At 38.6% G+C, this 22205-nt stretch overlaps 3 protein-coding genes across 3 annotated transcripts; 2 read left to right on the top strand and 1 right to left on the bottom strand.

Moving 5' to 3' along the window:
* Positions 1–89: 89 nt before the first annotated feature.
* On the bottom strand, positions 90–4686 carry LOC143877281 (transcription factor MYBS3-like). Its single transcript, XM_077379261.1, has 3 exons — positions 3925–4686; positions 1276–1484; positions 90–820 (listed from the first exon to the last, which is right to left on the bottom strand). The coding sequence occupies exons 1-3, from the start codon at positions 4190–4192 to the stop codon at positions 299–301; spliced, it is 999 nt and encodes a 332-aa protein (XP_077235376.1). The 5' UTR covers positions 4193–4686; the 3' UTR covers positions 90–298.
* A 9125-nt stretch (positions 4687–13811) lies between these two features.
* LOC143876524 (Small nuclear ribonucleoprotein family protein) lies at positions 13812–15458 on the top strand. The gene is made up of 4 exons (XM_077378227.1): positions 13812–13914; positions 14081–14118; positions 14214–14278; positions 15139–15458. Exons 1-4 carry the CDS (start codon positions 13902–13904, stop codon positions 15206–15208), a joined length of 186 nt encoding a protein of 61 aa, XP_077234342.1. The 5' UTR covers positions 13812–13901; the 3' UTR covers positions 15209–15458.
* A 1202-nt stretch (positions 15459–16660) lies between these two features.
* On the top strand, positions 16661–20590 carry LOC143877280 (O-fucosyltransferase 30-like). Its single transcript, XM_077379260.1, has 2 exons — positions 16661–17240; positions 18604–20590. Exons 1-2 carry the CDS (start codon positions 16831–16833, stop codon positions 19700–19702), a joined length of 1509 nt encoding a protein of 502 aa, XP_077235375.1. The 5' UTR covers positions 16661–16830; the 3' UTR covers positions 19703–20590.
* Positions 20591–22205: the final 1615 nt, after the last annotated feature.

Genomic DNA, 22205 nt, shown 5'->3' with positions numbered 1-22205 from the left:
ACAAAGAAACAATGCTTATTAGACCTAGTAAAATAAACCCCACCCCAGACATTACAATCCTAAACAACCGCGAATAAAAGATGCAAAAAAGTAAGAATGTAGTAGTCATTTTCAAAGTCAAGGGTAAGTTGTCTCAAAGAATCAAGAGTGTTAACACAAACTCCAATTGAGAAAAATACAAGGTAAACCATACATGCCAGAGCTGCAGTTTATTCATCTTATATTAACAAGAATCCGCAGGGCTTATCAGTACCGAGCTACCCTCTGACACTCAAGACTAATGTGAATACTGGTTATATTAGACTGCATGGATTGGATTGCTACTAGAGTTCATACTCGAGCTGTTTGTGGGCGGATTTGCATGGAAAGCTGATTGTCTATCTGGCCCTTCGAGCAGTTTTAGCGAGAGAGGTGAAGGCGCCCCGTGACTGGGAGATTCTCCTAGGCTTAGTTTTGACATGCTTACCAACTCATCAACATTGATGGGTATCTTTGAATGTACTGCTGTTGGCTTAACGATTTCATGTGTCTCTCTTTCCAGTGTATCAGCTGTATAACCAGGCCAGAATGGGAATGAAAATGGAAAGAAGGGAGAGAAATAAGAAGGAAATATTACGGGGAAGCTGCATTGTGAACTTTCTGGCTTTGGTAAAACAGCTTCTTCATCGTTAGCTTTGGTGGAATCAATTGAATCACATGACATTGACTCGCATGCTTCATCCAGAGCAGGAGGAGCTGGCATGGGCTTGTTGCTTTGGGTTTCAGCTTGTTCATGGCTGCTCGGAAAGAGATCTTGTGATACCACTGGAGTGTCGACGGACTGAAAATAAAAGGGATAGTAAGTATCACAGTCCGAAGTAACATTATGGAGCAAAACTTTTAACAGGGGAATTGTGAAACCTCGCGAATAATGAACTAGTCAGAGATAGTTAAAAGAAACACCCACGCACATCACACACACACACGCAGAGAGACACTCACCTCTCCAAGACTACAAATGCATTGAAAGTTAAAAGACATGCACGAGAGAGAGAGAGAGAGAGAGAGAGAGAGAGAGAGAGATTTAACAAGGGAATTGTGAAACCTCCCGAATAATGAACTAGTAACAGAAAGTTAAAAGACGCGCGCACGCACACGGAGAGGCACTTCTCCAAGACTACAAACACATTGACAGTTAAAAGACGCGAACGCACACACACACACACAGAGAGAGAGAGAGAGAGAGAGAGAGAGAGAGAGAGAGAGAGAGAGAGAGAGAGAGAGAGAGAGAGTAACTTCATCTGCTATGATGTCAAAGAGGCTGGAACGTCTCTTTCTCCTGCTCACATTGGTTTGGCGGATGAAATATTTTTGAGCATGACTGGCAACCTGGGTGGGTGTCCTTGAAACTACGTAATTACGCGCTATTCCACGCCAATCACCTTTGCCCAGCTTCTGCAGGCCAATTAGAAACAACCTGTGTTCATCTTCGGTCCATGGGACACCTGCAAATCAGTATCATTACAAGTGTGGCTCCATAGATTAGTAGTAGATACTCCATAAAGTGATCTTACATAACAAAACAATCTGTTTCAACTAATCGAAGGTTCAGGTCCCAATATTGGGCCTTAGTTTAAATTAACAACCTGGATATCTTACTATTTAATAACTTTTACTGCAAGAGTTTTATGGTCCTTGAAACACACTGGGCATTGTGATTTAGTGCTCTCTTATACAACAGATTGCGCAATTCTTCCACAACTCCTAATCATTGAAAACATCACCTAAGCTACACAAACTAATCCTCTGTAACAGAATTACCTGATTAAGATTAATTAAATTGATAAAAGATTCACATCCTAACATTGGGCCTTAGTTAATGACCTGGACATATTATTATTTAATAGCTTCTATTGTGAAAGTAATTTGGTCCTATAAAAAAACTATAATTTAATGTTCTCTTATATAGAAAATTTGCACCATTCGTTCACATCTTAATCACCCAAAGTATCTAGCTACACTGTTAAAACCCTACTAGATCCATAGTCTTTTATGCCTGAGCTAAGAAAATTGCCTCTCAAAACTGGAGAGAGAGAGAGTTGCCCAAAAGTTTCTAAAAGATCGTGGCAAAAATGAAAGGATGCTGGACACACAGTGTCGTGAGAGAAGATAGAGAAAGTCCACCAAAATCCAAAATATTCTAACATTGCTACATGCAAATTTGTAATTTGTGTAGAAAGAATGAAAATCTAACCTGGGGAGCGAACACAGTAATAAAAATTGACTCCAGAACCCCAATCACAATAGTCACCCACTTTAATCAGTTCCCAAACAGCTCCCAGCCCTAATCATTTAATAAAAAGCTGTTCTCTACCCCATGCCTTATAAGTGTTGCTCGTGTGATTATATTATTTAGATTTATCTATGCCTATCTTTGAGGTTCTTAAAAGGAAGCAAGCTTCGGTCCAAACCCACAGTAGTGGAAGTACTTCATAGAAGTTTATAAAGATCCATAGAAATCTTGTAAAAAAATAGAAGTTTATGAAAGTCCATGAAAACAAAGAACATTGATGTGAACCTAGGTTCTAATACCAAATTGCTGTGAATCCATGACAGAAAAGAGATTAAGAGAGAAAAAGATAATCAAGATCAAGAACAACAAAGAATAAGATCAAGATCAAGAAAGAGGGGTGATAGAGGTAGGGGGAGCGGTTTATGAACCCAACCAAGAAGGGTGAAGAAGAAAATGGGAAAAAGGAGAGAAAAGAACTGAGGCTAGAAAAAAAGAAGAGAGTTCAGGGGTAGAAACTGATCTCATATGAAGTATCACAATTCAAAAAGGCATCACATCCACGAGAGAGAGAGAGAGAGAGAGAGAGAGAGAGAGAGAGAGAACTCCAAACCTTTATTCACTCCATCGTTGCATAGCATTAAAAAAAGCATCCTGAGGCTACATATATACAAGCAAAGAAAGAGAACTATAAAGTTCTAAAACCCTAAACAAAAACCTAACACTTTTGGACCAAAATACCTTCTAATGACTTAAAACTATCTTCCCACTTAAAAATTTTGTAATACATGAGTGGAAGCTATTTAAAACACTCATAATTCAAAGAAATTAAGTGATTTTTAAATAAAACTCTTTCAACACTAATGATGGGCCACATCTACTCAACTCATTGATTATCCATGGCATCTTGAATGGCCTCCCATAAAAAATTTAAGATGAAACTTCAAAAAATGCTAGAATAAGCACAATTACGCACCTAAAAACCATCACATAAGCAAGACAATAAAACAACAAGTGACATGGGATCGGACAACATATATATCTTACATGTTTTGAAAGATGATAATTGTTCCATTTCTTTTAATTTTCAACTTATTCGTCTTATTTATTTTATAGATATACGGGTTTCTTTCTGTTACATGGGTGCATAATAACTTAATAAGGAGTAAAATTTCATACTTCAGTCCCCACTCCAACTTATACATGTCGACTGAAACTGCCACATATGCAACCAATATGAGGGATAGTCTACATGAGCACTTTGGCCATTTAATTTTTTCCCTCAGAGATTTCTTTGGTTTGCCATACTTATTCAAATAACTAAAACTGAGAGTGAGATGGAGAAGAGGAAAACAGAGGGGGGAGGTGCCTCATTTGCCTCTATAAATGGACAGACTCAAACATCCCTACCGTTCACAACACAATATTATTCATGAGAATTCTACAAGTAACCATTAAGCAAAGATAGTGAATTGCATATTACTCGGCTTTATCATCAGTGTTGCATATATTTGTAACGCTCTAGAGATCAACTCACGCAAGCGACCATGAAAATTTTGCAAACTCAATAAAAGTTCTAAATTTCAAAAAATAAAAACCTAGATTTAAGAATAAATAGAACTACAGAAAAAAAAAAAAAAAAAAAAACCCCTAACCTCTCTTACGCTCACGGCAACTAGAAGCAGAGCCCTGGACAAAATCCTCCGAAGCATAACCATCGGCCGGAGCGCCAGGATCGTGAAGATCTGCAGCCGGAGATCCTCCATTGATGTTGCTCGATCCAGAATACTGTGAGAGATTTCCCATGCTTGCGCTCTTACGAATGGAGCCATCAAGCCGAACGCCGAACAGCTTCACGCCTCTGTTAGGGCATGTTCTCGAATTGTGCCCGTTGTGGCTGCAATGCGAGCACCTCCTCGTCATCTTCTTCCCCTTCTCCCGATCTGACTATGCTCGAACAGATCAGAATCTCGAGAACGAAGATCGAATCATAATTTGAAGCGAGTTGCAGGGAAATTAAGGTTAGGGATATCAATTTGAGACTATGCTCGAACAGGTCAGAATCTCGAGGTTGACTATCAAATCATGATTTGAATCGAGTTGAAGGAAAATTAGGGCCAGGGATGCCGATCTAGCTATGCTCGAACAGATCAGAATCTCGAGATCGAATATCGAATCATGATTTGAAGCGAGTTGAAGAAATAGTAGGGTTAGCGATACCTGTAGCTATGCTCAAGCAGATCAGAATCTCGGAATTTGAAGCGAGTTGCAGGAAAATTAGGGTTAGGGTTAGGGTTTCTGAAAGGAGGTACGGAATTTTTGGGGCTGAAACGTAAGCGTGGAAGATTTTGGCATTTATTTTGCAGAGGAGGAAAGGAGAGGCGAGGAAAGACCATCCGTGATTTGACGATTTCCATTTGGCTATAAGATAAAAATCGGTGAAATGGGATGAGCCACGTAGTGCATATATGGGACTACAGTATATATGCTTTCCGCAAACGATAACGACACAGATTAAAATAACTTATCCAATAAAGTCGATAAGAAATGCTAAACGCATTCGCGCGAGCAAACTTCCAAGCTCGCAGAACACCACAATCCACATGGCTGTAGAGATAAATACAGTAGAGAGAGGACTGTCCCAAGTAAAAAATGGGGCGAATTTATTACTGAGAAAACGGTGTCTACACACAAGTGTAGATAACTTATCTACACACGGCATATTGTTTGGGTGATCCAAACCATTCATTTGATTGGCCCTGACATAGATAGAGTGTCCACAAAAAATCAGCTCCATAGGATGATCCCAACCCTTCGAACCGTGGAGGCAAAAAATGGACAGATTTGAGAAGGTTTATACACGTCCATTTTACCTCCACAAATCGTAGGGTTGGGATGATCCTATGGAGCTGATTTTTTGTAGACACCCTATTTATGTGAGGGCCCATCAAATGAATGCTTTGGATCACCCAGACAATGTGGGCCCCCACTGTATTTTAAGCTAGTGTGTAGAAAACTTATCCCCACTCTAGTGTGTAGAAACCGTTTTCTCTTTATTATTTCTGTTCTCTATGAATTTTGGCAAAAGGTATTGATTGTTGATATAGATTTCCAGTGGATAAGATAAGATCATCCTGCATAGAAGTTTGATCCTTACTGTACAATACCTATGTACCCCTTTTGATAACGACACCTTTTTTCTTTGGTGGGTAAGCAGGATTTTGATAACGACACCTGCTTGAGACATCTATAGTGGGCCCATAACAAAGATAACTTTTTTCTTCTTCTAAGGGACCCACGACTAAGATCGAGGGGGCTAAAAATTTTCTCACTCTGCTTGTATTGTGGTAACTAATTTTTGTTCTTCCTTTGCCCCAATCATAAGAAAGTCCTTTATCTCTTTGGAGAAATTTTCAAAAGGTATAGTGGGCCCCTCTTCATAGGATGATCAAAATCGTTCATCTGTTGGACCATAGCATAAATAGGCTGTATCCCGTACACCATCTCTTATGATCCTATCCTATCCTTCCGGTTTATAGATTTTTTACACTGCGCTATCCCTCTACATATTTGAGGGTTAGGATCATCCCATGGAAGTGGTTTTCCGAGTACAACTTATTTATGAAATATGTTGTGGCTCGAAAAATGAACAGTTTGGATCATCCTATGAAGTGACCTAATCCCACTGTAATTTTGAAAAATAACGGACTTTGCGTGCGCACAGCATATAAAATCTTTAAGCCTCTGTCTCTTTCGACATGGAAATGGACGTAAATTTGGTTTATGTTCGTCTTTACGTCGAAAGGAACGGAGCCTAAAGTATAAACCATCAGAATGTCATGACTCAACCCAAGCTATTCATTTATGTAATGTTTCTATATAATTATTGATATTAGGGGATGAATGCTTAATTGCAATAACCTTGTTTATTTAGGAATAATACTAAGTCCAATAATCGGTTTGGGGCTACAATCGGTTGTCACAATCTTAAAAACAACATATCTTTAGATTGTAATAGCCCGTATTTTATTTTGACTCCCATAACCAGTTTGGGCCCACAATCGGTTGTCGTGATGGCCTGTTTATGTTTGTTTTAGATTATGACAATCGATTGTGGAGCCCCCAACCGTTTATTGGACTCAAATTTAGTGCAATTTTCGGTCCAATAATCGGTTGGGGATAAGGGTGTCAATTTTGGCTCGGGCTCGGAAGCTCGCTCGAGCTCAGCTCGAATCCTTAACGAGCCGAGCCGAGCCCGATTTAGGCCAGGCTCGGCTCGGCTCGTTAAGGCTCGTTAAGAATTTAATATATTTAAATATATATATTATATATTAATATATACACTAAAAGGGTTGTCCATGGAGTGAAAGGGGGAGGCAAAATATGTCACTTCATTTTTGGAATCTCATTTGTTACTTAGACCACCCCCCCATAGTGTAAAAAAAGTAGTCAAATTACACTAGATAGGGCTGTCCAGGGAAGATGAGGGGTGTGAACTTAATATAACCCGAGCTCGGTAAGGCTCGCGAGCCGCTTGCGAGCCTGGCCGAGCTTGACCGAGCCGAGCCGAGCCCGAGCCTAGTTCGAACCCGAGCTGAGCTTTTGAGCTTAACGAGCCGAGCCGAGCCTGGCCAAGCTTGGCTCGGCTCGTTTACACCCCTAGTTGGGGACTCTACAAGTGGTTGTCATAACCGGGCCAAAGGCTGATTAGAGTCCAATAATCAGGTTTGGATCATCAACAGATAATGTAGACTACATATTTTTTAAAGTTCCTACCTGCACTTTACGTCATATAAAATAAACCTAGCCCTATCCAAGATAATATGAGGATGGTCAAATAAAAAACATAACAGGATAAATACTTTCTGAGCATAAAAATGTCACAAAAGCAGAGGAGATAAGGAAGTATGCTGAAACATGTGGTGCCCGCCAGATAAGGAAGTGAGAAAGAACACCCACTATGAATTGAATGAATGAGTCAAAATCAGCTAAAAAGTGAGCTCTAGTGGCCTTTATCTCCTGCAACACTGAGCCACCACAAAATCGCTTTCCGCGAAATTGCCTAGCAAGTCCATGGGGGATATTATATTGGTTTGGAAGTGTGTCGTCCTGTTAACTTTAACTCCTATAAAAGAGCATGTATGGAAAAGGAAAGGTGCTTCGCCTTGGACCGTGTAGTTAATCTGTGGTCCACTTCTTTCCCCTTGGACCTTGTAGTTTGTGGTTGAGTTGCTTCTACTTTGATAATGGCGCCTCCTTTTGTCTTAGTTTTCTACTATTTTCAAGTGTAAACATGATCTCTTGTTGGTCTAAGTCGGCTGCTGGGTTGGTCAAAAAAATAATTGTTGTTGCATGGATTATGCACATGAAAGTCTATCCATTAACGGAAAGAAGGATTGAGGGGTAAAAAATCACTACAGTATTCTTATCTGCAGAACAATCATTGCTAACACTCTTTTAACTTTGAATATTGTTTCTTAATTAGTACGATAAAACACCACACGATATGCATGGACATTATCTCTATAAAAAATGTTTGCAATCAGCCCCACTGAATCTTTCTTACTTGAAGCACATCAGCCCCTCTGCAGTCATTGATACACTGTTGCTGGTTGTTCCAAGTAATCAAAAGGGGGGATATATCACCTCCCTTTTTAAAAACTACGTTATAATGTCGCTTAAAATAATATATAGATTGATTCAATTTAGTTGATTTTTATGCAAGGTATTGAGCAGCTATAAAAAAATATGCATTTAGAAGATCTTTAATATGTATAGAGAAATTTACCCTATAAGATATTTAATAGCTGTGATAAAGTATTTACTATGTACATAGAAATTTACATCTATAAGGTTTTAAATAATCTTAGGGATTTACATCTATAAGATTTCGAGGAAAATGATGTTTTCATGGTATAACTAAAGAATATTATCATAAATTGAAGGTACCCTTGGAAAAAAACATAAACCTGTGTTTCATGTGTAGCCAAGAGGGATGATAGATGCAAGGGCGCCCTTGCATGAGGAGCCGGAAAAGGGCTTTGTATGGATCCACGTCATTTTTGGTGACCTTTTAAAGTCAGTTGAGAAGGCAAATTCGGTTGCACTTAATAACGTGGATCTGATCAAGGACCCTTTTCCGTCTCTTAATGAAAGGGCGCCTTTGCATCTATCATTCCCGTGTAAACAAACAGTTGAAAAGTAGAAGAATTTGGAAATGTTTTTCTTTTCTTGACTTTTATAGAAAATTCTCACATTACAAATAGGGTTGGGCCGTTTGGAGTGCAAGAAAAATATTTCTTATGAATAATTTTTTCTTTGGAAAACTTTTTCATCTACACAATTTAGAGAAAATGATGTAGTTATGGCTTATTCGAAGGGGCAAAAGATTAATTAATTGTGTTTTGAGCATGAATTTTCGTATGGATGGTTGTTGTAACTCTATTGTCTTTGGAGTGGTGCCATACAAACCAAAAGACGATCTTGCCCTATTCTTCTTGTATATATATTTTTTTAATTTTTTCATCTCCGCCACCGCCGGCTGTCAAGGTAACTTGGGAGAGGAAGAGGAAGAGGAAGAAGAAGGGAGGACGAGGAAGAAAAGATGAGAACGAGAAACAAAAGAATTTACATAAAATGGCGTAAAATCAGTAAAAATCGTCATAAAATGGAGTCGAATCGTTGAAGATCATGTCAAATCTATAAAACATCGGGTCGACTTGGGAAAAGATCGGGTTGCAAATCGGCCTAATCTTTTGCCAAGTCAACCCAATTTTTTAGGGAAACGATTTCAACACAAGCATGTTTTGATACATGACACCCATGTTTCATGTCTATTTAAAGAGCTGTGAAAGGGTTTTTACAGTCCCCAAAAGGTATTTACGTGACAGTTCGATGCTAAAGGACAAGATACATGAGCGCATGTATCAAAACATAGTTGTGCTGAAATCATTTCCCTTTTTTATTTGACCCCATTTTGGTGATTTAACGACATTTAGGCCAATTCTTCTTTTCTACTTATTCTTTTTCCTCACCATTTTTATTTCCCTATGCTTTCTATTTTTTTCGCATCGATTCTTCTTTTTTCCTTCCTCTATTCCTCCTCTTTGTTATCTTCCTCCTGCTCTTCGTATTTTTTCTTTGTAACGTCTTCCCTTTCTTCTTCCTCTTCCGAGTTGTAGCGACCGGAAAAAACCGAAAAAAAAAATTATAGGACAAGAGCAAGAGGGCAAAATAGTCTTTCTAGCTGTACGAGTACGACCCATTCCAAAGGCAATGGAGTTGAAATTACCATCCATTCTTAATTTAAGACTCAAAATGCGGTTAATTCATTCATTTTCCTGTTTAAAGTTGAACTGCGATGTGGTGGTTCAAGTAACTTATTTTTCATGGAAAATCACGAAATTCCTGAAAAAAATAAATTAATTTCTTCCCCAAACTTTTCTGAAAATTCCCGCTAAAGTGTTTTTCTCACCAGACGAGACAGTACTCCTGACGGAGGGACGGGGTTTGACCGTGTTTTACCTTCCGAACCCTAAACCCTAACAAGAGGAACATAAAAGAGAAACCCCTCGAGTACGTAGAGCTGCTCTCTTTTCCCCCCACTTTTCTTTTTTTTTTTCTTTTTTTTTCCCCTCTCATCTTTCTGTCTTAGATTTATTCTTAAATCTCAGGGAAAAATACACTTAGGCCCCCTGTGGTTTCTAACACATTCAACTTAACCCCTAATGTTTAAAAAGTTACAAGTTGACCTCCTGTGGTTTCAATTTGTATAAGGTAGGCCCCCTCTTTTGAAACACCATCAATGCTAATGAAGACCCCATACACCCCTCCAAACCTCATACCCGAATCCAAACACTACCAAAAACACAGTGGGCCCGCATTGTTTGAATGATCCAAAGCGGTCATTTGATGGGCCTGACATAGATAAGGTGTGCCCAAAAAATCATCTCCATAGGATCATCTAACCCTTCAATCTGTGGACGAACCCCGCCACCGAGGGGGTCTACATTACACAAATTGAAACCACAGGGGGTCTACTGACTCTGCTTGTAACTTTTTAAACACTGGGCGTTAAGTTGAATGTGTCAGAAACCAAAGGGGTCTAGTCTCTACATTTAATTTTTTCCCATTTTCTCTTTGCTGCAGGCGGGAGGCAAGCGAAATTCCTTTTCCGATCATCAGTTTTCTCTCCTTTTTCCCCTTTTCTTTCACTGATCTCAACACGATTGTTTTCGTCGAATTATTGTATTTCTTTCTTGAATGGAGAAGTATTATACTTATTTTTGTTTGGCACAAGCATGGCAAGGAGACTGAAAATTCTTTTTCACTATTTTCGTCTTAATTTTCGCTTATATTCTTCAAAATTTTAATGAAACTGCTTCCGGAATTAATTGGAGGGTTCCAGATTTTGTTCTAGCAGATGCTTCTTCACATGGAACACTTCACCATGGGTTCACCCTCCAAAATAAATGCATTTTACCATTTGTTTTTTATTTGAGTTCATACAAGTACACTAGTCTTGTGCTTCATCTTCTTGATTTTGACATTGTAGCTTCTTTTTTTTTTTCTCAAAAGGGATCCCAATAAAATAACCAAGAAAAACAATCATTCCACACGCCAAACCCAGGAAAAGAAGAAGAAATAGGTTTAGGTCATTCAGCTCATAACCCACCTCCACAATCTAAAAAAATGTCTTTGTATGTATAGACTTTCCTCTGAAGACACCAATCAATTTGTTGTCCTAACTGTAAATGAATCCCAAGAGCAAGGTCTACGATTTTGAATTGAAGAGTAAAGCCCATTAGCCTCCCACCTAAAGACAAAATGAATAAGAAATCAAATCCCAACGTATGCTTGCCATTACTAGTTTTTTTTTTCTGAATTGTGTTGCTGTAGGACTTAACGGAGTCATATATTAAGTCTAGTCCTCTAATTTGCTAATGTTTATGCAACTAGAATTGTAGTTATTCTATAAAACTCGGAGAAAATCACAAACCACAATCAAATTTCAACAGAGATGGGTCTTTCAACTCAAAAGATGCAACAGAAAACCTCAAACTTGCATATAAACACTCAAGTCATGGTGTTCTGAGGTTCTTCTTCCCAAAAGTCAAGAAAAACATAAAAATAATCTCCTCAAAATTTGAGGACCTTTACGTATTTTATTCCCTTTCCCCCTTCTTATAAACACCCAAAGCTTATCTTCCAGCCTGTAAACTTCGGTTTGGAGTCATGTTTCTTATAACCTTTCTTGCCACAGTTCCATCAGCGCTCTAGTCGCTGCTATCTCGTTGTCAAATCTTTGTCTTGGTCATCTGGATCTTCTACATTTCGAGTGCTCTTCAGCTTGAGTTGTGCTCTTCTTTCAGTTCCACAACTAGTTGATAACGCCTCATTCAGCTCTTATTCAGTGTCGACCATCATCTGTTGATTAAAGAATCGTGATTTACAATCAAATTTTTGAAGTTCCAATTTAGAATTGACTGTTTTGCGAGCCTCCTTTTCTCCAATCGTCATTCTTTCAGCAGGTAAGATGAGATTGAACCTGCAACCAAGGTAGAAGCACAAAGCCTTGTCCAATTGCACTACAGCCACACATCTCACATGTTTCCCAAAAAAATACAGCGGGATGCACATTACTGGATGATTTAAACCATTCATTTTTTTGGGCCTTGTCATAGATAGGGCATGTCCAAAAAATGGGGGCCTTAGGATAACCCTAAACCCTTCAATTTGTTGAATTTTCATTACGTTCCGTCATAGAGTTGAACTTGTATTTATTATTATTTTTTTGAATGGTGAATAGTTTATTAATCAAGCAAACAAAAGCAAACTTACCCGACCGAGAAGAGCGGGGTAAGGAAATACAAGCAGCTATAAAGGGAACCTACATGAAAGGAATACAATCAAGCCACCCTTCAGGGTGGAATAAAGCAGCTATAAAGGGAACCTACATAAACTTGTATTTATTATTTAGGGCAGTGATATCCCCTCCCAACCCCACCCCATAAAATCCCCCCATTAACGTTTTTCATGAGAGTGGTTCACTGCACGAGGATAAATTCAACGTTTTCCTTTACCTTAGAAATGTAACGGAAAACGTCAATTTTTTTTTTTTTTTTGGGGGGGGGGGGAGTAATATCATTGCCCATTATTTATTGTATTTTTTGTGTTAGCTCACCCATTTGACCAGAAACCAACTCAAACTTACATGCTATCGCAGATAAGAATCTAATACCAATTACATTAGCGTAGAAGCTCATAGGGCGACTAGAAGTCCACCAAAATGATGAGTAAACTTGCTAAACTTTTCAAAGTAAACGGAGCCACTTCTGTTTTAACTATCGTCTTAAACCAACCATCCAGCTTAGAAATGATATTCAACCAATAAATTCTTTGCACCCCACTTGGCTGGGCATTAAGGTGTTGATACCTGCTCACGCACTTCTTGGTCAAGGATTGTTCACTCATGCTTGCGCATCTGTCACCTGCAAAATTATTTGGCCATCAGGTTGCAGTTGTCCTTTATTGAAAAGTTTGGCTGGTATGGTGCATTGTTAATACAAGTATGATGTCATGCCATGACTTTTTTAGCTTTAGCTCAGCTTAGAGACTAGAGTACACCGTTCTTTAAGATATTGGCATTCTTTCTTGTTATGGTGTCCTCAGTGACCTCATGTAGCAGTTGATGTGGCATCCTTGTTGCAATTTCTCATTATACTATTTTCAGCTCTGCATTATTTTAGCAGTCTAATAAAGTTCAAGTTAGATGTGGTGCCATTCGGTAGATAAGTCTTTGGTCTTGACTATTTAATGGAGTTAGAATTGGCATGCGTATTGATGGTTGAGTCGATTAATATTATGGCCATGTAGCTGTTTTTCTGTCTACCATTGGTTTCACTCTGTACGTTGATGATAATATTGTGTGCCTGATTCACCTGTGGAACTGCAAATGGAAGAGCAAAGACGGATGTAGCTTCCCAGGATTCAGAAGAATAACTTTTTAATGGCTGAAGAATAATAATGAAGTTATCCTAGTTTTATTTTAAGAAAAAAATATGAAATAGAACAAAGACGTGTAGCTTCTCAAGATTTAGAAGAATATTTGACATGTAGCTTCTCAGGATTCAGAAGAATAATTTCTTTTTAATGATTGAAGAAGAATAATGAAGTTATGCTAGTTTTTGTTCAAGGAAACAGATGTGAAATGCCAAGTTCTGTAATATCTGCAGTTTTCCGTACTAGAGGGAAAAAAGGATTTTAGTCCAAAATGCTATCCGATTTTGCTCAAACACAGGGGAATGCCTAAATGAGAATGGGGGGAATGGTTCCATTTGTCTGTATATTTACCTCACTTAAATCTGCTGTTGTGTATGATTAGTATACTGCATGTCTTTATTCATTCTCACCTATGTACATTCATGTATGTTCATTTGTTGAATGAAAAACCAAGCGTCATATGTACTTAACTCTCTGTTTTGTACACCTCTTTATCTTACCACACTAACATGCTCTACTAGCTCTTTGCGGGTTTGATGAGTGTCATTTCATATTGCAGACGCCTGTTAACCCCAAACCATTCTTAAACAACCTTACCGGGAAGCCTGTCATTGTGAAGCTTAAGTGGGGAATGGAATACAAAGGTATGTACTGTGGAAGTTTAAATGGTATCCATGGTGTAATTCCTACTTTATGAGATACCATCTCTAGCTGTAGATAGACACATATTAGTATATTACTTTTCTTGAGAAAATAACAGGTGCACTCATTTGATATGCTATTTTGTTGTCTCTTGTGAGTTCATTTCAGGCTACCTTGTTTCAGTTGATTCATATATGAACTTGCAGGTAATACAATGAGTTTCACTTCTTGTCCATGCCCTTACATCTTATATCAATTTTGAGTTGGCTGCTGTTTTACCTCTTAGATCCCTTTTCTGCAGCTGGCCAACACTGAAGAATATATCGAGGGACAACATCAAGGAAATCTTGGAGAGATTCTGATAAGGTAAAATGCCAATGACTACGAAAATCAGTTTAATTTCATCCCTGATGAGAATCCAAATGATCTCTCAACTGTCTTTTTTTGAAACATATAATGATTTCATTAAAGATAAAATAAAAATAAAATTACAACATAAAGTCATCAGGCAGAGGTTGCCCAATGACCAGATCTGCTCTATTTACACAACTTTAGGCAAGAGGATCTTTGAAGTTGTTTCCGCCTCGTGGCATGCACTTGAAGGAAATCTAGTAATCTACTTATCTATACATCTGTCCTAGATCTCGTATATGAGAATTTCTCGCCTTTTTTCAAGTTTCATTCGACATATGCCAAGCCTTGATGTTTGGTGGAGTAGAAGAATGCTAATAATACAAAAAAGAAAAAGAAAAGAATGCTAATAATACAGAACTAGAAAACTTTAGGATATTGAAGTCCATTTTGAAAGGTTAGTAGTGCTTTTTGAGGAAAGCTTTAGGATATTGAAGTCCATTTTGAAAATGTAATGTTGCTTGTATAGTTTCCGAGAAATCAGAGTGCATCATTGCAAAAATCTTCTGTTTACACTTCGGAATCTCACTAGGTAATGTAATAGCATCTTTTGCACATTTTTTTCTGCCAGTACCTGCTGCCGCATTCTCTGTTTCCTGTTAATTAAGGTCTTCTTTTCCTCATTTTCCTTCAAATTAACTGATAATTTAGTTACAAGCAAAACATGCACCTACCATGTATTCCTTCAATGAAATATTTACGCAGTTCATAGATGTTACTTGATGTTAGGAAGAAGTGGAAGTTCCGATCCGAGTCTCTGATTTTCCGATCGGCTGTTGCCTTCTCTCACTGTATAGTCTGTATTGCATTTGCAGGTGCAATAATGTTCTATACCTTCGAGGTGTACCCGAGGATGAAGAAATTGAAGATGTTGAAAGAGATTAAGAAGCCGATATTCACTACTGATTTTACGGCTCAGTATGATGCTCTTTTCTTTTTTTTTGAATGGTTTCAGTCTGATCTTCTTACACACTTGCTATGCAACTTTCCTCTGTACTCTGATGAGAGAAGGTTCTATTGTTGACAGATTATTTCAGGAAACTGCAGAACTAGTATAACTTAAACATGCTCCAGTGCAGTAAATCTGGTCTTATACATTTTTGCTTGGTACATGATCCAAGACATTTTTTGGCTATTTTACAAGGCTTCCCCTAGCAGATCTTCATAATGCTAAATTACAAGTACTAAACAATTTGGAAATTTTATGTTCGTTGCATATCAGATTGTGGGCAAATTATTCATGTGCTTTCTCTTAGAAGTGCTCAGTATTTGTCAGTTCATCTTCGGTGCAAGAGTGCTCATAAATTTTCTAATTTTTTATTCACTATATGGGATTTTCTAGGCAATTTTGCGGAAAGCCATTTCGCGGCTGACTTTTGCATGGGAGAACATCCACCTCGGATGGTTTGAATGAATAAGACAAAATTCTGTCAAAAAGTGAGCCTAGGTGGCTGATATTTAATGCAAAAGTCAGCCGCAAATCCCTTCTGTATTCATATATGTTTGGCAAGGATGAAATTTTTTTTCAAGATTTTGTTTTCATTGAAAAACAAAATTTATAGGTTTGCCAATTCCCTCATTAATTAGGGATTTGCTAGGGACCAGAGAAGGCATTTTGCCGGCCGGCTGTTGCATGAGATGGCTGTTCTCTCATGCAACAGCTTGTCTTTTCGACAGCTTTTAAATGGGCCTCACTTCTGCTTAGATTATGCGGTCACTATTAGACCAACCGGGTTAGTTGACAGCCTTATTTTAAATGGGCCTCACTTCTGCTTAGATTATGCGGTCATATCCATGGATCCAAACAGCAACCATAACTCTGGGAAAGTGGAGCCAAAAGCAGCTTGATCGAATAAGGACCTGTTCGTTTGAGATTGTAGCAACCAATTGTGAGCCCCAAACCAATTATTGCACCGAAATTTACGTTTGATTTTGGGTCCAATAATAATCGGATTGGGGCGGGCTGACAATCGGTTGCCACAATCTCAAACAAACAGGGCGTTAATCTATCAAACCTCGTTTAGGATCCATTCAAGAATCCGTCAAACCTCGTTTAGGATCCTTTCAAGAAAAGCTAATTCGTTAGGTTTTTTTGGTAGTCAGATGGGACCTGTCATCCTCTCTATCGATGGTCAATGTCTCAAAAATTACCTTAGACGTGTGGGTCATGGACCATAAAAAATGGGCCCAAGTGGAGAATAGCTTGGTCAGTGGGCCCCACTCTTTACTCTTGCGCTCTTGACAGCTATTCTGAGTATTCTCTTTCCAAGAAAATATATAGGAAATGATATTTTCGCCCTCTTAAACGGATAAATTCCCCCCTTAACGGTATCTGTGAGAATGGTTCACTTCTTGAGGATAAATTCCCCTGTATAAAGCAAAGACGTCTACTCTACCGGCGTATTTTAGTAGCAACTAGTCCATGAAAACCCGTAAACCGGAAAACTGTTTCGATAGAAAAAGAGTGTGTGTGTGTGTGTGTGAGAGTGAGTGAGAGAGAGAGAGAGATGAATCTTCTCTATTTAAGCAGAAGCAGTTGGAAGAAGAAAATCCCAAAGAAACCTCTTTTGTTCTCCATTTGTCTCATCTTCATTTTCTTCTTTTTCCGCTTTCCTTATACTGAAATCCCCAAATCTGTCTCCTACACATTTCCCCAATGCGGACAAACCCTAGATCTCTTCCCGAGGGGCGAGAGGTTCCTCTGGTTCGCCCCCCACAGTGGTTTCAACAATCAACTTTCAGAGCTCAAGAATGCCATTCTAATGGCCGCCATATTGAATCGGACACTCATCATCCCGCCTGTTCTAGATCACCATGCCGTGGCTTTGGGCAGCTGCCCTAAATTTAGGGTTTCTAGCCCGGCCGAACTTCGGATTTCCGTCTGGGATCACATAATTCAGCTTCTTCGGACTCGCCGGTATGTAAGTTTTGATGGGTCGATCTTTTTTGGCATGGGTTTTTATTTATTTGATTTGATTTGAGTCCATTTTGGTATTCTGCAATGGGGTTTTGTTGTATAGTTGAATTGTGAACAAAAGGGGGAAAAAGATTTCTTTGATGTAAATGGAATTGGCTTAGAGGGTTCTTTAAAGATGGATGGATATTGCTAACACTACCATTCTGTCTGTCTAGAAAAATTGGAAACTGTAGGAATCAGTTTGAAAAAATTCTCCAAAATGATTATGTGGTTCGTCTGAGTGTTGAAAAATAGCATTACCTTTGTTGGGACACGGGTAGAACTCGCCCTTAAAAGCTAGCCATTTATGGGAGGGTGCCCATTCCTTTATAAGCCCATCCACATCAAATCAGTTTTCCGATGTGGGATCCTTTGCTTTTGCTTGGAACCCCCAACAACCTTGTTTCTAACAATTGAGAAATAATCATGAAATTTTAATTTGGCTATAAGAAGTGGGTTTTTTTCCTTTTTCTATCGTATAAAAGGCCACCAAGAAGCAGCATGTGCATAAGATGAGTGTAGCGGAGATGCGAATGCTTAGATGGATGTGTGGCCACACTAGGTTAGATAGAATTATAAATGAAGACATCCGTAAAAAGGTGGGGGTGGCACCAATTGAGGAGAAGATGAGAGAGCACCGCTTAAGATGGTGTGGGCATATCCAACATAGGCCTTTGGATGCTCCAGTGAGAAGAAGTGACTCGTGTCAAGTTGATGGAGTAAAAATAGGTAGGGGCAGACCAAAAACAACTTGGGTAGAAACAGTGAGGAAAGACTTGATGGCTAGGAACATAACAAAGAACATGAACTTCGATAGGAGAGAATGGAAGAAAATGATCCACGTAGACAAACCCAACTAGTGTCAGCATTAGACTTAGTCAATTTGAGCCGGGTAGATTCTTTTACCTCCGTCATGAAAAATTTCTAAAGGATTCACTAGCCGACCCCAGCTAGTTTGGGACAAATGCTTAGTTGAGTTGAGTTGAGTTGGGGTATGGAGGAGAACTAAGAGTTTTTAGGCTGTTGGTGTTCTGTTTAATGAGGAAGAATGTAGAAACTTTAGTCTTCTATCGTTTTAGTTTATTTCGTCATTTTATTTTCACTCTTTCCTCCTCTCTTTGTTCTTTAGTTTTAGAAGAATTTAATAACTTCAGTCTTGAAACTCAGGTGCACATTACTATTTCTCAACGTTTTTGTTCTCATTTTCCTTAGAACCTCATCGGATGTTCATCTCGTCAACTCGTGAACTTCCGAATTGGAATTAACAGCTGATTTCTTTATTTTGCTAGTTTATGAAGTATTTTCTCCTCCTTTTCTTTTACAGGTATGTTTCCATGGCGGATATTGTTGATCTTTCTTCTGTAGTATCTTCTTCTATGGTTAGAACAGTTGATTTTAGGGTCTTTGCATCGTTATGGTGTGGATTGAACATGGAACTTGCATGCTTTGGTAATCTGTGTTGCGCCCTTTCAGGAGTCAGTTCTTTGTCTGGGAACGTCGAGCAATGTGGGTCTTTGTTATCTGGCATGGAAGGTAATGTTGATCAGTGTATATATGCTGTAGAAGAAGATTGTAGGACAACAATTTGGACATACCAACAAAATGACGATGGTCTTTTGGATTCCTTCCAGCCCGATGAACAATTACAAAAAAAGAAGAAAATTTCCTGTGTTAGGAGACGCAGAGATGTATATAAGGCCTTTGGACCTGGATCCAATTCCGAAATGGCTCCTATTCTGGCTTTTGGAAGCCTTTTCTCGGCCCCTTATAAAGGTTCCGAGCTTTATATCGATATCCACGAAGCTCCAAGAGATCCCCAGATACAGTCGCTACTTCAGAAAATTGGACTCCTTCCTTTTGTTCCTGAAATAAATAATGCGGCGAAGAATATTGTTTCAAACATGATAAGGGCACCTTTCCTTTGTGCGCAACTTAGGTTACTAGATGGGCAGTTCAAGAATCATTGGAAAGCTACTTTTTCAGCATTAAAACAACAATTGGATTCCCTGGCAGCAGGTGATGAGGGGAAAACCAGTAATCCCATCCACATTTTTGTTATGACTGATCTTCCTCGAGCTAATTGGACTGGAACTTACTTGGGCGACTTAGAGAGCAATGTCAATTCTTACAAGCTGTATAATCTGCAAGAAAGTGATGATATTGTGATACTGACTGCTCAAAAACTAATGGATGCTGAACATGGCCTGAGATCTGGATTTCTTCCGAGGGTTCGTGATGGAGTGGTCAAGAAAAAGCAATGCCCTTCTGTGCTTTTACCCGACATCCTTTTGTACATAGAAGAAGCAATTTGCAGCTGTGCTTCACTAGGATTTGTGGGGACTGCCGGGTCGACTATTGCTGAAAGTGTAGAGCTCATGAGAAAAAATAGCATTTGCTTGAATTCAAGTCAGTCCAAATTGTAGATGACATACTCTCCATCCTCGCTGCAGAGACCCCTCCATGTTTCAAGCTATCTCCCACTGTTCGTTGTGAAAAAATATCAAACAAAATATTTTGCTTTATTGCCGGTTAACTAAATCATCAGCAGTTGTTGTTAAGGAGAAGAGTGCATACTCTGTTTTGTGGGCACTTGACAGATAGGTAGGTGAGGAGTGCATGCAGCTTTCTTCTGTAGGTCATCATTCTACGGAAGTATGTTGATGGATTGATGGTTACACAGTTTGGATTTTCTCTGTCAATATAGTAACTTAGTAAAGCTCTTTTGAGAGGATATCGCGGCAGTCAATTTCATTTCAGATGATTCAGGGATCGTTATGGGCTTCTTTTTTGCTCTATGGGCAGTCTAAATCTCTCTCTAACTCTGGATCATTACAGGATCTCCATGAATAACCTGACAATCCAACTTGGAATGGCGTCCTCTTGTCAACCAATTTACAAAATGGCTGGTCTCCCTCAAGGATGGTATTGTCATATTGTAAGCATGCGAGGGGGATTGAGCTTCTAGCTCAATGGTAAAGGCTTTGGCCTTCGACCTTGAGGTTGGAGGTTAGATCCCAGCTTACCTAACGAAAAAAATAAGCATTGCGAGGCCTTTTCTCAAAGCTTTGGTTCTGACCACAGTAGAATCATCTCTCTTAGCTAGCCCACAAGTGGAACTATAACAAGTTTCCTCAAGGAAAACACCAGCAGCACAGATTCATTCTGTAATATTCTTTGTTGATTAATCTAAATAGGAACACTTCACATTGCTGAATGAAGGTATATGATGTGGTAGTGATTTACTGATCAATGTGTTGGTTGCCTCCTTGTTTGGCGCATTCCAATGATGAATTTATCTCAATTTTATGATTTATCTATTTGAGTAGGGAATAGATTGAAGGATCAAATGATTTTAAAAATTATTCTGTATTTCCAGGGATGACCTATCTTTTCAGAAGTTTCTACAATCAATGATCTCTAAAAACCCATTTCCAAAAAATAATTTTGTTTAACTCATTTCAAACATAACCCTTTGAAAGAGCAAAAATCGTTGAAAAACACAAATATCAAACCATTATCTTAATCCGATTGGAACTTATGCAGCTCTATCGAACAAATATGTTTGCCTGCAATTTTTCAAATTAGACCTCATTTTCTCTAATTTTAATCTAATTTCAAATACATTTTTTCTTGTATTCTTTGTTGGGTTGGAACCCTTTTTCTCCTAAATTCTCTTCGTATAAAAGGAGATCATTCATTTGCAATTAGACGAAGCATCTTTTCTCAAAATATTGGAGAAACTTTTGAAAATTCCTGAAAGTTAGAATTCTCGAGTTAAACTCTGAGATTAATTCAAAACTTTGGCTTAATTGTCCAACTTGGGAGAACAGTTGAGGAGCTTATCTTCAACCTCCATCGTTCTACCTTCCTCTATAAGGTATTTTCTTTTAATTTCAAAATGTATCTGCTTTGTTCATTAGAAAATTAGGATTTAATTGCTTACATCATTAGAATGTTAGGCTGTCTTTTATTTTACCTATTAGAATGTTTGTATTTCATTCCTTTTCGCCGTTAGAATGATTAGAAGTATGATGGGAACACTTGGATAGATTGTTTTCATTTTGAGATATAGTTTGTTTCTAGATAATTTACTTTTTCACCACACTCACCACCCCAAAACCCTTTTGAATCAATTCAATTTACCCCTGTCAAAGAGGGAAAGACCCAAAAAGAAAGGAATAGGGAACTTAATATCACCAAAATTAACAGGATGGGCATCTGATCCGCAAGATCAATGCCTATAAACATCAATAAAAATGGACCCATATAATCTCTGTAAAAAATCAGCCCAGGCTTTGTGATCCGTCAAGCCTCAGCCTTATTTAGGGTTCTGCCAATAAAAGCTAAACTATTGATTTTTGTAGTCATTTACCGCTGTTAGTCTACTTGAGAAGTTGAGAGTAGGACCATGTGTGCATTTACATGTCCCCGTCCAGGATCCAAAATTTTAATCATTAGACCGGTGGTCACGGGTTCGAGTCATAGAAATAGCCTCTTTGCAAAGCAAGGGTAGGGTTGAATATATCTACCCCTCCCAACCCCACAATGGCGAGAGCCTCGTGCACTGGGCCGTCTTTTCTTTTTAGGCAAGTTGTCATGGATAAGACCCTTTTTTTGGTAGGTGAGCTGAGATTGAATGTCTGACCTTAAGGTTGCAGAAGAAGGTCTTAACCAATTAACCCAGAGGTTAAACTTCTGTCATGGATAAGACTTTATCTTGGATTACATGTATTCAAGTATAGCTTGTTTTGGATAAGTTCTATCCATAGGATTTTTATAACTAAAAGGCACTTTATATATCTTCAAAAAGCAACAGTAAGTGCAACTCCACCTTTTGGTAGAAATCATGTTTATTTCCATTTTTCGGAAGATAAATTTTGGTCATTTCTCTTGGGGGATTAATTTACCGGGTAAAAGGTAGAGTGG

Source organism: Tasmannia lanceolata, unplaced genomic scaffold (assembly GCF_043159265.1).
Source record: "Tasmannia lanceolata isolate RefF3 unplaced genomic scaffold, GAP_Taslan_0.1 ptg000005l, whole genome shotgun sequence".
In the NCBI taxonomy this organism is placed as follows: Eukaryota; Viridiplantae; Streptophyta; class Magnoliopsida; order Canellales; family Winteraceae; genus Tasmannia; species Tasmannia lanceolata.
Note: the sequence above shows the minus strand (reverse complement) of the source record. Positions and strands in the feature narration are given on the sequence as shown.

Coding starts and splice junctions, on each gene's coding strand:
- LOC143877281 (XM_077379261.1), bottom strand. CDS start 4,192: ATGACGAGGAGGTGCTCGCATTGCAGCCACAACGGGCACAATTCGAGA. Junction 1,485..3,924: donor TTGCCGTGAGCGTAAGAGAG/GTTAGGGGTTTT, acceptor ACTGATTTGCAG/GTGTCCCATGGACCGAAGAT. Junction 821..1,275: donor TTGACATCATAGCAGATGAA/GTTACTCTCTCT, acceptor TTTTATTTTCAG/TCCGTCGACACTCCAGTGGT.
- LOC143876524 (XM_077378227.1), top strand. Junction 14,119..14,213: donor ATTCATATATGAACTTGCAG/GTAATACAATGA, acceptor CCTTTTCTGCAG/CTGGCCAACACTGAAGAATA. Junction 14,279..15,138: donor CTTGGAGAGATTCTGATAAG/GTAAAATGCCAA, acceptor TTGCATTTGCAG/GTGCAATAATGTTCTATACC.
- LOC143877280 (XM_077379260.1), top strand. CDS start 16,831: ATGAATCTTCTCTATTTAAGCAGAAGCAGTTGGAAGAAGAAAATCCCA. Junction 17,241..18,603: donor CAGCTTCTTCGGACTCGCCG/GTATGTAAGTTT, acceptor TTTCTTTTACAG/GTATGTTTCCATGGCGGATA.